Consider the following 15,618-nt stretch of genomic DNA (forward strand, 5'->3'; position numbering starts at 1 on the left):
CAACAGTAGCTCAAAACTGTGCCGAAATAAAGCATTTCTGTGTGGCTTTAGATCACTGCAAACCACATGTAACATTTCACATATGACTATTTATAAAAATAATAAGCACATATTCTCGTAACTGTCTCATGTTTGCGTCTTAAAATGCCACCCACTGCCCAAAAAAAATGCCACAAAATCAAGGCTAAAGAAAAAGAGAAGGCTTTTATTAGGTTATAATTTACAGAGGATGGGGAGAGGAAAGACAGGGCGAGCATCGTTTCATACTTCATGTTTCCGTATTATCTTGCTTTTGTTGTTGTGTCTCAATAGTTAGTTCCTCGTCTAGACGCTCTTTAGCACGCACCACCTGGACACAAACATAATAATAATGGAGAGAAAGGGAAGTCACTTTTAAAAAGAACCAGATCACAATATAGTTCACTCAGAGCAGAGAGGAAAGATGAACTCAGTAACAACATGAGTTCAAAGAACGGATTCCTCCAACACAGTGAGAATCACATGAGTCATAATTTGATATTTAACACAGACAGAAAGAGAACTGATCATTATTTGTTTGGATGTTGTGAGCAAAACAAGTAAACAGAGTGACTAAGCTACTGCTGAGTATCATTGTTCCCAGCAGCACAAGCGCTAATACCAGGCACTTTACATGACTGTATCCTGTGCCACAATAAACATCTAATTCCTGAGGGTGAAAACACTGTGGGTGTAAATCATGTAGTAGTGTGAACTCGACGTTAAGGAAGATTAAAATAAAATGCAAAAAAAAAAAAAAAAGGTTTAATGTTCTTCATACAGCCCTACATTGCCACTTGAGCTTCGTTGAAAATACTAGAAGCCATATTTTTAAGAAATGTACAAAATAGCTGGTCGGTCAATCACAGAAAAAACAAAAGTCTCACTGAGCGTGTGCCAACATTTAACTTCCTATCGTAGTTTGGTCAGCCTGGACTGTCAGATGAAGCTGAGTGATTTGTGTACTCTCAAGAGAAAGCCAAGTTCATCCTGACAGACAGCTCTCTTCCTTTATGTACAATCAATATTTTATGTGTTAATGTCTTAAACTACAGTATGTTTCAAACTATTTAGTCTGATGGGTGTACTGATACCATTTTTGTTTTGTAAGTGTTTTTGGGCCGTTTTCATATTTTGGTGAGCTAAAAACAATTTTCCACTCTACACCATGCTTAATCTACCCTAAAACACACTTACTGCCTCACATCCCAGGATACAGAACACTTACTTTTGATTGTAGGTAAAATGAACCGCCCACTGCCTTGTCATTGACTTTAAAAAGGTGCTCGTAGTTCTGGAAGAGATAAACCCAAGTGTTAGTGTTCAGAACTGCAAAGACGCATATTGACACAATATCTCCACTGTTACAGTAAACAAAAATGTGGATGATGTTGATGGATGGTCAAATAAATTAACAAAAAAAAACACAATTTCACATGAAAATGAAATTGCGTGTTTCTTGTGTTCACTCACAGAGCTACACATTCTTAAATATGGACTTTGCAACTGTTATACAGAAGCAGCGCATTTGGATATCAAAGATATGACTAACCTTAACAATAGTTTATGACCACACCACTGTTTAGTCCAAAGGGAGAATGGTTCATCTCAAATATAGATTTTGAGATTTGAATAAGCTACAAATCAACATATTATATACATGTATCCTTTATTTAACCAAGTAAAAGACTTATTGGAGCGACCTGGCCAAGAGGGCAGCACGGCCAGAAAAACCTGTAAAGACCTGGCAAACACTACGGTAGAAAAGGCTTAATGGCTTTGTGGCCTCGTACCAACAGAGAGCGTGTTTGTACCTTCTGAATCTCCTCAGGAGAGAGTGTGGAGATATTAAGGATTTGCTGCGCCTCCTGCAGACTCATCCCACTGATGCTAGAGGCTGCAGCAGACTGCTGACCTGAACGGCCCCTGGCCTGTGCTGCTGCTTGACTGGCTGTAAGAGAAAACATAAAACACACACACACACACACACACACACACACACACACACACACACACACACACACACACACACAGATACTCACAACTTAATTTCATTACACACTTGTGCTGGGCGAGGATTTATCATTGGGGCAAACTCATATCTGGATGATATGATTGTATTATATTCTGATGTACAAATGAACAATTATGTACAGTTTATAATGTAATTAAATAATTTGGTCTGATGTAAACATTGGAGCATTTTATTTATTTGAACATAAATTTAATTCTGTAACATGATTTTGCATACATTACCAGATCATGATATATACTGATTGTATATATAACGTTATATAACAATGTCAATATATTATCATGTAATAATAGCATTATGAAGAGTTCAGTCATATCAAACCTTTCTGCAACAAATAAATTATTGTTTAATCTGTTGAGCATTTTTAAACAACACATTTGCTTTAAAAATGTTTGAAAATACTCAAAAATTCCCATCACGGTTTTCCTGAACTTCCAGAAAGGTTTGATTTTACATTCACATTACAAAGCAGAGAAGAATCAAAGGTAATGATAATGAAAAACGGTCACACAACAAATTGATTATCTGTCAATCGGCTGATGGAGTATTCAGCAATGTGTCTCAGCAGTCATATTACATGTTTTAATTGATTAACGTTACGTATCATGACCACGTCACAGATCATACCTGCGTACTCTTGCCGTAAAGCGCGAGCAAAGGCGCGTCCCACCACCTGTGCTCCCATCACAATGATCTGTGCAAGATATTTAGCCTGCAGAGGGAGGGGGTCACAAAAAGCAAGACGAGTGATTTAACAATGACAGTCATGGGAACCAAAAGAAAGAGAGAGCGAGTGTCAGTCAGTCAGTCAGTCAGTCAGTGGTCAGTCAGTCAGTGTCTGCAGGTGCGGATGTCAGAAGCACCTTCATTACAGCTGTTCACATTGTGACAGCGTTTCCATTCGGGCTCCCGTCCTGTTTGGACACGAATTATCTTACATTTTGGTTTATTACTTTGTCCCTAAATAAACAGTGTCCTAGTGGAGAGGAGGCAACTACCGTACCTTGTGTAAGAGTGTTGGCGAACCTACTCACGCTAACGCTACTTAGCATTACACTCCTCTGACTCGCTAACGTCGGCTGTGAGCACTGGGGAATACAAACGTGAGCATTATAAAGTGTTTTCTTACCATTATGCCGGTCCCTCGGACAGTGTGCGGCTTCTATTTTCACACATGTACGCCAATGAAGGTTATTGAAGGGTCAAAGTTCAAGGAAGCATCCAGAACACCAAACTCAAGATGAACCAAGTAGCTGGCGAGATTTGTAATACTGACACCTACTGGCAGGGAAGTCGAACTGCAGCTTCTTCTTGTTCAGCTCCCTCTCAATAAAACAAAAAAACACCATTTGTGAAATGTTGTGTTTGTGTTGAGATGTTTTTTAGGCATTTTTTTTGCAATGATATTACAGGAGAAAGTGAAACAATTCATTACAAGTTGAAGGCAAGAGACACATGGATTGGTTAAATTTGCTTTAATTGTTGCAATCGCAACTTCCCGGAGGAACTGCATTGTGTTATTTTTGCCATGCATTTCTAGTTTTGGATTATATGTAAACTTACTATTGATGTATGATTTGTACACAAAGGTGAGTCATCATTAACTGCAGATCAGAAAATATTAGAAAATATACCTCCCACAATAGTAGAAAAAATTAGCTCCCCTGAAAGCCATGGTATAGTCCGCACATTGATCCTGACTATTAATATACCTTTATAAGTAATTAATAAAGCATAACATTGGAGAATGCTTCTAAGATGAGAAAGACGTATCACATGAATTTAATTTAAATGTAGTAGAAATATAAAATAAAATATTTGAGGGCAGTTCTGCAATAAATCACATTTTGAGTGCTGTGATGGGCTCCATTGATGGTTGGCAGCCCCCCTCAGTCATACTGTCAATGCCCTCAACTCAAAAATATGTTTTTCTTCTTGTTCCTACAGTATGATGTTTGATCTTTACTGTGCAGAATGATGTATGTGCTGAGTTTCACACTAGAAGGATGTTTTCACATTCAGCTGCTGAAAGTAGAAAATTTCTCTGTGCTCACTGAAAATCTGATTTTAAGGGGAATCACAAATAGTTTAGAAGTTCATCCTGGTTCAGTGCACATACACTGAGAATGGACTTTGACTGACCAGCAGGAAAACTTCAATAATTAACAATATTTGCATATTCATAGATTCTGTAATTCTTAATGAGGTGACATGACTTTTAAGGATTTGAATGTGGAAATTACACATTTCTTTTGTGGGAAGAACATATCAGGCACACATTATTGTTCCGAGCAGACTATCTGTATGCATGTCTTAATACATGTCTGGAGGGGATCTTTAAATATCTGTATTTCCCCACTGAAGACTGCAGCTGTAGCCTCTAAATGTTTTATACTATCAGCCATAATGCTAGCATGACACTTCCTTTTATTAGTTTATTTGTTAAAGATAATGCTCATTGATTTATTTCCATCTGTTGGCCCCGGTCAGATGTAAAAAAGGCACCTAAAACTATAATAAAACAATGAAATCAATTTGTGAATTTATTATTCTTTTTAGTAAAATGTTGTTGTTGTGTATATTTACACTATTTAATGCACTTATTTCCTGTGCCCCATATGAGCCCACATAATATCACCAAAGACACTTTAATGAGTTCGAGTTCAGAAATCACTTCAATCTATGATCCATTCTCAAACATTTATTCACTGAGACTTAATCACAAAAGAACAAGTAGTACTGGGTTCAAAGGGTGTTTATTGCAAGACCGTATTGAAAAAAAAAAAAATCCACAAACCATTACTCAAGTAAGACAGAACAACAATGCTTTACTCACTGTATAAAAAGGAAGTGCCTTTGTTAACACAATGGAATGAAGTTAATCCAATCCAAACATTACAAAGTATGGCATTCGAGAATCACAAGCACATAAATTATACATCATCACAACACTGATGACTGACAACACCTGCAGTTTATGTGTACAACAAGATGCGCGCGACCATGCATGGCTGAAATGATGGTTAATTTCAGTCCATCAGAAGTTGTAAACAAACTCCGTGGGTTATTGATATTTATATTGCTGTAGCCCTGATCGGTAGATTACATGATGGCTGTTATGGCTGCATTGTTATAGTTATTAATACTGTACTGTTATTGTCTAGTTAACACCATGATTATTTACTTCTAGTAAACATTAGATAAGAAAATTAGCTCATTTAAGTGAGGAATATCCCCAAACAGTCTGAAAACCAACAAAGATCATGATTAAAAACTCAACTGCCCGGCAAACGAGAAAAGAAAAGAAAGGAAACATTTATCTCAGAGTATACAAAGGCCCCTCTGGTTTGGCTTTCAATGCATAACAACATCATAGTTTCATTTACCTTTAACCCCTACTTATAAGACTATTATATGACAGCTGGATGGCAACATTCAATCAAATCTAACTACAAATACAATAACACATCATTTTAAAATGGCATCTTATTCTATCATTGGCTAACAAAGAAAAGTGAACTTAATGTTGTTGTCATTATAAATTCCAGTTCATGGCCAACCATGAACACTGGTGACCCTGTTGTATCCTCAGTGTGGTTTTTGCTGTTGAAGGCTTCAACATGTTACAGTATTCATGTGTGTGTTTTACCTGACTAAACAGGAAGACAGAGTTGTTGTTATTATTATCATTTTTTTTTTTTTTTACAGATGCATGATGTTCATTAACAATATTTTTTGCAACATTACATCTTTTTAAAGACACATTGTGACTGAGCGTGCTCATATGACTGGCCAGTAGAAAAAGCAAGCAGTGGTCCACTGTGGAGGCAAATGTGCACACATGTAACAACTTTGTATGCAATGGTACACAACCTGGTATCTTGAGATCAGAAAATAACAGACTGGAGCCATTAGGAAGAGGCTATTATTTTTTTTTTTTGTATATTGGGACACCTCAGAGTGTTAAACAATGGCTACATACCACAGACAAAGAGAAAAGCTGTGCCAAAATCAATTTTTAAAAAGTTATTTGTCATCGGTGTAACTGGTAATGTCGCATAAAGCAGAAGTATTATTGCTATGATTGCTTGCTGTTTAATTCCCCTTTCAATGACTTACACCCGTGGTTTATCAGAAATATGTTTGAGGTGTCCCCATATATGATTGTATATACATGTATAATCATTCATCTTGCATGGTGGGATTTGCTTTTGAAATTATCATCAATAATGTGACACAACTATTTGCAGTCTACATTAACATAAAGCAGTTACTATGTGAGATTTATCCCGGAATGATTCCTGAAATATTTAAGAATTACAGCTAAAAATGATTTTCATATCCAATTTCATGCAGTCTGACAGGATGAACACCAACTAGACAACATGACATTTGATTTTCCAAACCTTAACAGATATTGAGATACACACTGATATAGTAGATATTGTGATTTTCTTTCCCAAATCATTGACACTTTCACATTGTACAGTATTCCTTGCGTGTGCAGTAGGCTGAGCTGCTAGCTGATTAAGCTCAGAGGTTGTGTGGGTGGCACCATTGCATCCACACATGGCAATTTGACATTTGATCTGCTCCCTCCTCTCTGCTGTTGGCACCACGATTGAACCGAAGAAAAAATCCCGTCCCTTTTAGTCATCCTGGACGACACAAGAGTCACAGTTAGTTAGTAAGATGTATTATAGACATGTAATAATTTCGCAGTAAGTTAATACCTTTGATGTTAAGCTCTTTATTACATTTTTCACTCAGATACTAGAGCTTGGCGATAATTAGCTGTTATTATCTATAAGTTTGATTTTTAGAGTCGAAACTCATCTTTACAACTGTTTCCATCACATTCACTCACCCACTCGTCCTCATCGACCCCTTCGAAGGACTCCTGTGGCAGTGGGTCGTCCATGTTCCCCAACTTAGCCACCATGGCGCTGAGCAGCTGGGCCAAACATACATATATTCAATGTTAAAAACATCAGAAAAACACAGCTACTTTTATTCAGCAACCAGAGACCACAACAGTCCAGATCAGATCTGCTGGATGACACCACCTAGAAACACAAGTGTGCAGTGTTTCAGCTCATTCTCACCTCCTCTTTCTTCTGTTCATCAGTCTTCTCCTCTAGGTAAACAGATGAGGGCAAGTATTTTCTAACCGGAGCTTCTTTGGGGGCCTCACTCACTGAAATAAAAATAAAAACACACACACACAGCATCAAACCAGGATCTAATACCGACATGTTGATTGTAGGGGTAAGCATCTTCCTGTAGATCGAGAGTTGTCAGACAAAAGTCACATGGTATGCATGCATATTCAGACTCTTTGGTCTGTGTTCGCACCTGGTGTCATGTCTTTAGGCTTCAGGCTGATCTTTTTGTGTTGCCCATTGGAGCCAGACAGCCAGGCAGAGGCAGTCAGTGCCGGTTCCCAACAGACTGCTGTGTCTGTGTACAAGTCGTCCTGGAAAAACTCTTTCTGGAGACCCAGAGTCACATACACAGAGTTAGACCTTCTATAGTTAAACCATAGCCATTTATTAGAAATGACCACCATGACAAAGAAAGGCCTACAGTATTTCTGAATGTCCACTATGTGGTGTATTTGGCTCACCTTGACCCGTGGTACTTTAAAGGCCACTGGCTCTATGGTTGTCTTGGTGAGCATTAGTGCTACAGCTATCTCCACATCGCGCACGTTGCACTCTGTCTTGGGCAGAAAGGCCAAGCCCTGGAAACAACCAGGAAGAGTTTAGCTGATAAAAAACACACAGCATCACAAAGATGGCACAGGTTTTAAGGAGAATATTTTAACCGCTCTAGCACTTTGGCTGCGTGCAGATGTATGCTGACTCACTGATCCATTAAGAGTTCAGCTTAGTACCTTATGTGGCTCAGGAGAGTTAAAACTGCTGCACTCCATAAAGTGCGGCGCATCGGGGAGCACCTCATAAATGTGCACTCTGGTATCACCCTGGAAAACAAATGAAACACACAGATTACATCAAATTCTTATTTTCTTGTCAACTTTGGTTCAAATGTACCTCATATGCAACTATATTTTGTTTGTTTTTTTTCTAATTTGCTTACTTTTCCAGTGAGGATGACCACGCTGGTGTCGGGGTCATAAAAAGGGATGAGGGTAGAGGGGGAGATGTCTACAAGGGTGCTGGCTGTGGCTCCAGATGAAAGGGAGTCAGCAGAGTACAGGTAGAGCCCTCGCTCACTACGACTGCAGAAGGACGACAAGAAAGAGTCAGTGGGGAGCTTTTCTTTTTCACTGGCCCACGGATGCTCTGGTAATTATGATGTCTTAAAATTCACCTCCATACATAATTTAAGTATTTTATGACACTTTAAATAAAAAATGATGTTCAGTACCTGTCAAATCCTGACACCAACAGGTACTTGCCATCACACACCCACACCGCACGAGCTCCCCTGTGGCCCTCAGGACCTGGGCCCTCCTGAAAAAATACACAGAAAATAGCAAGTGTGTGTGCATTTCATTAGTGAGTGAACCAAAAAGAACCAGTGATTTTTCAGTGATTTAACAATGTTGTGCATTGCTTCATGTCTGGGGATGCCTCTATTCTAAATCATATATCAAAAATATTTTGTTTTTGGTTGCCTTTCCACCATTTTTTAAAAATTGTATCCTGCCATATTCTCCAATGTGTCACACATACCTGCACTGGTGCAGTGGACTTGCGGGGGTCATAGATGCGAACCTTCCCATCTTTGCACACTGTGGCCAGGAGCTTCCCATCTGGGCTCCACGCCATGGCAAAGACCTGAATATACGCCACAAAAGGAAACAAGGAAGAACAAGAAGAACAAGAAAGCTCAACAACTTAAATGCACAGTTGATGTATTCCAGTATGTGCAAGCAAACCAAATCTTGGTCACCCACCTGGTCCTGGTGTCCCGTGAGGAGTTTGACCTGCTCACCGCTCTCCAGGTTCCACAGTCTGACTGTTAGATCGTAGGATGAAGACACCAGCAGTCCGCTTGCCAGAGGGTGGAACTTGATGGAGTAAATCTTTTCCGTGTGGCCTAAGAGGGTTCACAGCAGCTGTCAATCACCTCATCAACATGAAACAATTCACATAGACACACTATAAGCTTAAGTTTTTATACTGTAGATGTTTTCAGTGAAGTCCTGCAAGATTTTGTGCTGCACTAACTGTTGTATGTCAGAATCAGAATCAGGTTTATTGCCAAGTAGGTTTTCGCATACAAGGAATTTGACTTGGTAAGCTGGTGCATAACAGAAGATACAAATAAAAGCAGCCGATATATATACAAATATAAAAAGAGAGAGAATATGTGCAATATGGCCGGATACTTAAATAAGTCAGGCTTCTCAATCAACAATATGTTTAAATAAACTAAAATTCTAGGTGAATTCAGTGAGTGGATCCTGACTTACCTTGCAAGATGAGCTCAGGCTCAGTCAGGGTCTCTTTCAGCCCTCCCTCTGGTACGTGCCACACACGGATCTTTGCATCATCACCAGCTATACCATGGATGAGAGAAAGAAAGATGGAGATACGCATGTCACAATCATACTCCCACACTTATCAAGACACACAGTGAGCAGTCAGTACACCATACAGCTGCAAATGCTCACACCTATACAGTACATGTATTCACTAACCCACAGCAAGCCGGTGTGTATCAAAGGGGTCCCAAGAGAGGTCAACCACATTTACAGAGTTCTGGATGGTGGACAGGGCTGTGTCTGGCAGCCTGCCAGGCTGAGAGCGCTGAGGAGGAATACACACAGTAGTCTCATTTTCCAGTCATTGAAGTACAAGGGAAAGAAAAGAGACACTCAACATGGAGACCAACCACAGCTTTTCTAAATCAACATGACATAAATAGTAATTTCCAGCCCCGTACCTCAAAGACGCCAATTTGGCCTCCAGAGATGGCGAGTGGCACTGCCACACGTTGGCGGTTCACACAGAAGCCGTCACACTCGCCTGGTGTAGTCAGGTTGAGGCCACGCAGGTTAGTGATGTGTGTGTCCCGGTGCATCACTGTGCCTGCGATGTGGCGGAACTTGGAGGTTGGTCCTGGATCAAAAATAATTCTGAATTAACAGCTTTGTCACTAAAGAAACATTATTATAAAATGACACCACAATGATGAAGAATGAGAGATTTTAGGTGTGTGTGTGTGTGTGTGTGTGTGTGTGTGTGTGTGTGTTCTGTGTTCATACCCAGCAGGCTGTGGATGGCCTTGGTGCTCTGGCTGGGACTGGGGCTGGGGAGGAAGCCTGAGGAGAGGCCGGAGGTAGAGGAGGGAGAGCGGGATGGGGCAGCGCTGCTACTGGGAGTGGTCAGAGGACTACTGGAGGTGGAGCAGCCACGTGCTGGATCCTGTAGAACAATACGGTGGCAGTTAGAAAGTTTTTACTACCCCCAATTTGTGAAGGAATTTCCTGTGAGAATCCACTAGTACCATTATTCCTAATTGATGGTCAGTATGTGTGTCTCTCACCTCCTTGCTTCCTCCACTGACCAGCTCCTTCTTTGCAGGCATTTGTTTTGCTGGTGGAGCCTTCTGTTTGGGCTGTTTGTCTGGGTGGAGGCTGACTTTCTCCACCTGAGGACAAACAGAGCTAATTGTTAGAGGTGTCTGAACAGTGTGAGGACCAGATAAACTTGTTGAAAGTCGAGATGCTTTACCTGCTTGTTCCCTCCCTGCCACCATTCCTCAGCAGACATGGCTGGAGTTGCACTCACTGTATCCGGGTAAAGATCGTCATGAAACTCCTGCCCTGAATGCTGGGACACAAAGCAGCACACGCAAACATGCATGCATGAAAACACCAATGCAAATTATGCACATAGGTTATGACTCTGCTGTATGGTTTGGCATATCAGTATTGCTGTGCATATAACACACCTTGCGAGGGACTTGATAGCTGATTGGCACAATGCAGCTGTCTGTCAGCTGAAGCACACGCATCACTTCGCAGGACATGACATCCAGTGCCAGCTTGGGTATCATGGCGACTCCTCGTGTTGAGATGTCGGTCAGACAGTGGCTCACTACAGAGAAATGTAGAGACAAAAAAAAGAAGAGAGATCAGATACTAGAAGGAGGGGGGCTGTAATAATCTGACCAGACAGATAACAGATGACCAAGCTTTACCTTGCGAGAGGAAAGGCTCGGAGGATGACACTTCAAAGCAATCAACTACAGTGTCTCCCTGTGCAGGAGAGAACATCAGTATATCAGACACGATACATTGCAGTAAAGACCTACACTGCTGTCAAGGCTGCTGAATTCCTGACTTGTGATAAAACTATACAAAACCTCACTTGACAGAACGCATAATAGAGGGGCATCCATCTATATCTTACCACGCCAGCCAGTGTGAGCAGACCAGTGTCATCATCAAACAGAGGGATCAGCATCCTGAAAGCAAAGAGACAAGAAAGAGAAAGAAATAAGAAAGAGACATTCAAATTATACTCAGAAACATGTGGTATACTAATTATTAGATAATAATTTATTCTATGGTCTATGGGTTCAAGTTTTTCAAAGGCACCACTAGATGGAGCAGTATGCTCAATTATACAGCAAAAGTGGTCAGCATGGACGAGCTGTGTTGAGAGTTTGTCCACTGATCTTTATCTGCAGGTTAGGAAAACAGTCCGGAAAAACACCTGTTGAACATGTTAAGTTAAATAAATGCAGATTTAGTGACATTCACTGGTTTGTATTCCTCAATGCTTGGAACTGAAGCACAATAAAGATAATAAAAAGATTATTATCAAAGAAGAAAATAGCATTAAACCCATGATGACAAGAACTGCTACTAATAATTATTTTCATTATTGCTTATCAGCTTTTTTTTTATTAATTGATGCACTTCAACAAAAGAAACACCCATCATAGTTTCCAAGAGCCAAAGGGGATGTCTTCGAATTACGTTTTGTTCAACAAAATGTCCAGAACTCAAAGATAACATGTTTATTATTGCATTGAGAAAGAAAAGCAGCAAATCCTCATATTTGTTAAGCTGCAATGAGAGAATGGTTGGCACTTTTGCTTAAGAAATAAGCTTAAGGATTAATCAATTAGCAAAATAGTTGCTTCCAGCCATGCAGGCCTAAACAAGGGCCACAGTCACCTGCTTCCTCTCATGATCTGAGGTAAGAAGATTGAGGGATGAGGAAACTGAATGGAGGAATGTAGAGCTGGCTGTAGTAAACAAACCAAACAGGAAATCATGGCTTAGACAGGAGGCATACTTGCACAAACACAGGCAAGGCTGACAAATCTCTCTCTTTCTCTGCCTCTTACTCTCTTTCATATTGTGGTCTCTCTCTTTTCATCAATGAGAGCAACAGCCAGCATGCTGTGTTGTTTTCCAGACAGGAAAAGAGGACCGAGAGTGGTGGCTGATCTAACCACTTCACATCACAGGCCACAGATAGGCTGATTGAAGTGGAGAGGCAGTTCCAGTGATTGGGTTATGATGATGACCTTGTGTAATGGTACTATTCTAGAGGGAAATGCCACTCGGCTGCCTCCACATCAACTAGGGTAACTGGTGATGTAATAGTCCAAGTATGACAATATAATGACAGACTTAGTTTGGGTATCTTAAGCAACTGTGCATGTTGACACGCAATGGTTTGTACAGTGTACATGTACAAGAGTGACAGAGAAAGACAGTGTATGTCAGCAGTCTTTGTGTGCATTTCAAACAGAGGAAGATTTTCACATTTTGACACAAGTTCAGAACACTCAGTAACTAAAAACTGCCTGCCACGTGTCTGTGGTTGTAAAAGCTTGAATCCTTTTGTTGTGTTTACAAATGTTTTCCAAACCAAGGTGTCGAGAATCATTTTCTTTTTTGGAAGTTATTTTCCTTCTGGCAGTTTTGTGAAGGCATAAAAGTTTTTTGGTAAACTAGTCTGCCAAAGGGAAATTGAAGTGCAAAAGCAGATAGCATAGTATAAATTGCTAACTTAAAAAAACTAGAAGACTTTATACATTATGACCGTCTACTGTAAACAAACTAAAGTATGAAAAAAATGAAAAATAAAAAGTGCTATTTACTATGTACACCAACATACATACTGACTATGAAGTGTACTGAGACAGAAATACTGTAGTCACAAATATGTGAGGAGATAGGGAAGTAGTAATAAATAGTTTAATCAATTTAAAAGTGCACAAAGAGTGTGAAGGGTGTGTCTTATAATGCAAGACAGGATGGAAAAAGGTTAGTAGCAGTGTGATAGACTTATAGTTCATTAGTTGTTTTAGTCTGCTGAGAACAGTGATGATTGAATAGTCCCTACTCAACCTTCTGGGTCTTCATCTTTATTTCACCCGTACCATCTGTCTGTGGTGCATCAACAAAATGGACCTGTCCCAGATCTGCATCTCCTCTTCTCTCTAATGACCCCCTCTCCCTTTTCTCTGTCCCAGGCCTGTGAAGTCAGCGAGGGGTGGCCATGCTTCATTAGGGGCGACTGTGTGTTCCCATGTCGGAGTCAGTCCACAGGGAGTCCCTAAACACCTCCATTCCCACACCCCTCTTGTTGCCTGACTTCTTCTCCCTCACTCGCTCTCTCCTTTCCTATTCAACAACACCACCACCTTGCACCCTGCAATCTCTTTGTGCCTCCAAGAAACAACTATTTCTTCCAATTGGCCTTCACTTTCTCTGTGTGCTTTTCTCATAGTAAAACAGTCAAATAGCCACGTAATAGGAGTGGAGCTTTATCACTGATAATGCCTTTGTTTACTATCACTTTCATGCTCCACCTCACCGCCAGCCCATTTTCCCACACATACACGCATGCATGTGCATATTTACGCACACAAATGTACAAGCACACATACAGACATGGGCTAAAAATACAGCTTAATAATGTATGTGCACATGCATTAGTAAGAGCGTGCAGTTACAGTCATGTGTTAATTGTGGGAGCGGGCTTGTTGCGCAGATCTCAATCATGTGGGCTGATTATCAATGAAAAGGAAAAACTATTACAGGCCTTATTCATGAGCTGTAAATAGACGTGTGTGTGTGTAGTACCAAATCAAGCCTGACACACTAATCCAGACATATAAGCTCTTTTCAGTGTTGGGTGTGTGGCTAGAACAAGTTTAACCACACACACATACTAATTAGTCATAAAAATATATAATTATTTAATGTTATTTTCCTGAATGGTGGCATAAGAGAACTAAGAAGACTCCTCCTTGAAGGATGGTATTCTCACACTCTCAGAGCAATCTGCACCCACTAACATCTCAACACCTTTCCAGCTTTTCCAACACTCTGCGATGAGCCGTCCGATGATCCCAAAAATCCCCCTGGCTTCAGTCTGTCACTGGCACTCCGCTGCTATCGGAGTTTACACAAAACAGAGAGCGGAAAGAACCCGCCTCCCTCCTCGTCTGCCATCACTCTCTCACACAGACCCAAACGCACATCATAAAATGACCTTCTGCCCATGACAGCAGCCTTCAGCACCAGCAGATATGATGGGTATATTACTCTACACTAATGTGCATCTGTGTGTGTGCATGAAAGCCTCCGAGTCAGCCCAGGTATATTATGATTATGAGACCGTGTTGTCGTTTGATACAGTAAGAGATAGTGTAAATCAACGGAATAACTGACTAATGGAGGGTCAAGACAAATGGATATGCGGATGACAGACAAATGCAGAAATGGTGTGTGTCTATGTGTATGTGTTTGGAGTGCAGGGTGCCTGTGATTTGAAAAAGGAAAACTGAGCAAAAATGTCCAGTCATCGGACAACAGGACTAGGGTTACTGCAATAAAATTATGGATACACACAAACACATAAAATCCTTCCAAAAACACATTCAGGTGCAGAGATAAGTACTGTATTATTAAAGAAAATGTTGTGCATTTGCATGTATGTGCTTATAAAAATGCACTAACCAACACACGCTTTACACTTGAGCACATATAGGCACATCCAGACGCATTGATAGCATCAGACAAACACAGCAGAGTATTACATACAGTATATAGGTGGAGCTAATGAAAGCAGCCTGAAGGGGTATAAGGGTATGGGCTTGAGCTATGGCAGCTATGACCAGATCATTATCAGTCAAAGGGACCTTTCTCTGTTAGTATGAGATCATGGCCTTTAGCTAGGCCGGCCTTACTCCTAAAAACACACACTAGACAGCACAATAAGCTCCAGTCGACAGGCAGGAGCTGGCCAGAAAGCAGATAAGAAAGAGAGAGGAGGCCTTCGGGGAATATGAAACAAAAAACAAAGCAGCTGGTCCCAATTTTTATCATCAATTATTATATTATATAATACCATGCTAGTGTTACATTGACTTGTAAGTTCTATATTATACTAATAATACAGCTCTTTATTAATACAGCTTCCATTATATGGATTACATATTAGTCTTGGATCGCCGTTTACATAGATTTGTTGTATTTTTCTCTTACTTTCACTACATATCTGGATGTATGTCATTGTGCTGCTGCAAAGAACACATTTCCCTGCTGGGGATTAATAGGT

The 15,618-nt window shown here is 40.3% G+C and overlaps 1 protein-coding gene across 3 annotated transcripts in view; it reads right to left on the reverse strand.

Moving 5' to 3' along the window:
- Positions 1 to 185: 185 nt before the first annotated feature.
- Positions 186 to 15,618, reverse strand: part of LOC127356931 (mitochondrial import inner membrane translocase subunit tim16) — a 110,187-nt gene continuing 94,754 nt past the window's right edge. The window contains exons 10-31 of one of the 3 annotated variants that reach the window (XM_051389013.1): positions 11,443 to 11,497; positions 11,231 to 11,288; positions 10,982 to 11,127; positions 10,762 to 10,860; positions 10,574 to 10,678; positions 10,293 to 10,452; positions 9,971 to 10,146; positions 9,726 to 9,834; positions 9,498 to 9,584; positions 8,979 to 9,121; positions 8,755 to 8,859; positions 8,447 to 8,532; positions 8,156 to 8,297; positions 7,950 to 8,039; positions 7,680 to 7,796; positions 7,409 to 7,544; positions 7,159 to 7,250; positions 6,921 to 7,007; positions 2,681 to 2,765; positions 1,833 to 1,969; positions 1,247 to 1,312; positions 186 to 349 (exon numbers count right to left, since the gene is read on the reverse strand). In XM_051389013.1, the coding sequence (XP_051244973.1) occupies positions 269 to 349; positions 1,247 to 1,312; positions 1,833 to 1,969; positions 2,681 to 2,765; positions 6,921 to 7,007; positions 7,159 to 7,250; positions 7,409 to 7,544; positions 7,680 to 7,796; positions 7,950 to 8,039; positions 8,156 to 8,297; positions 8,447 to 8,532; positions 8,755 to 8,859; positions 8,979 to 9,121; positions 9,498 to 9,584; positions 9,726 to 9,834; positions 9,971 to 10,146; positions 10,293 to 10,452; positions 10,574 to 10,678; positions 10,762 to 10,860; positions 10,982 to 11,127; positions 11,231 to 11,288; positions 11,443 to 11,497 (2,362 nt within the window). In that variant the 3' untranslated portion in view covers positions 186 to 268. Of the gene's footprint in view, positions 350 to 1,246; positions 1,313 to 1,832; positions 1,970 to 2,680; positions 2,766 to 3,182; positions 3,305 to 4,793; positions 6,712 to 6,920; positions 7,008 to 7,158; positions 7,251 to 7,408; positions 7,545 to 7,679; positions 7,797 to 7,949; positions 8,040 to 8,155; positions 8,298 to 8,446; positions 8,533 to 8,754; positions 8,860 to 8,978; positions 9,122 to 9,497; positions 9,585 to 9,725; positions 9,835 to 9,970; positions 10,147 to 10,292; positions 10,453 to 10,573; positions 10,679 to 10,761; positions 10,861 to 10,981; positions 11,128 to 11,230; positions 11,289 to 11,442; positions 11,498 to 15,618 lie in introns of those variants that run through there. The other 2 variants (XM_051389011.1, XM_051389012.1) reach the window with 2 other exon arrangements.

The sequence above is a fragment of the Dicentrarchus labrax genome, unplaced genomic scaffold (assembly GCF_905237075.1).
Source record: "Dicentrarchus labrax unplaced genomic scaffold, dlabrax2021, whole genome shotgun sequence".
Taxonomy (NCBI): Eukaryota; Metazoa; Chordata; class Actinopteri; family Moronidae; genus Dicentrarchus; species Dicentrarchus labrax.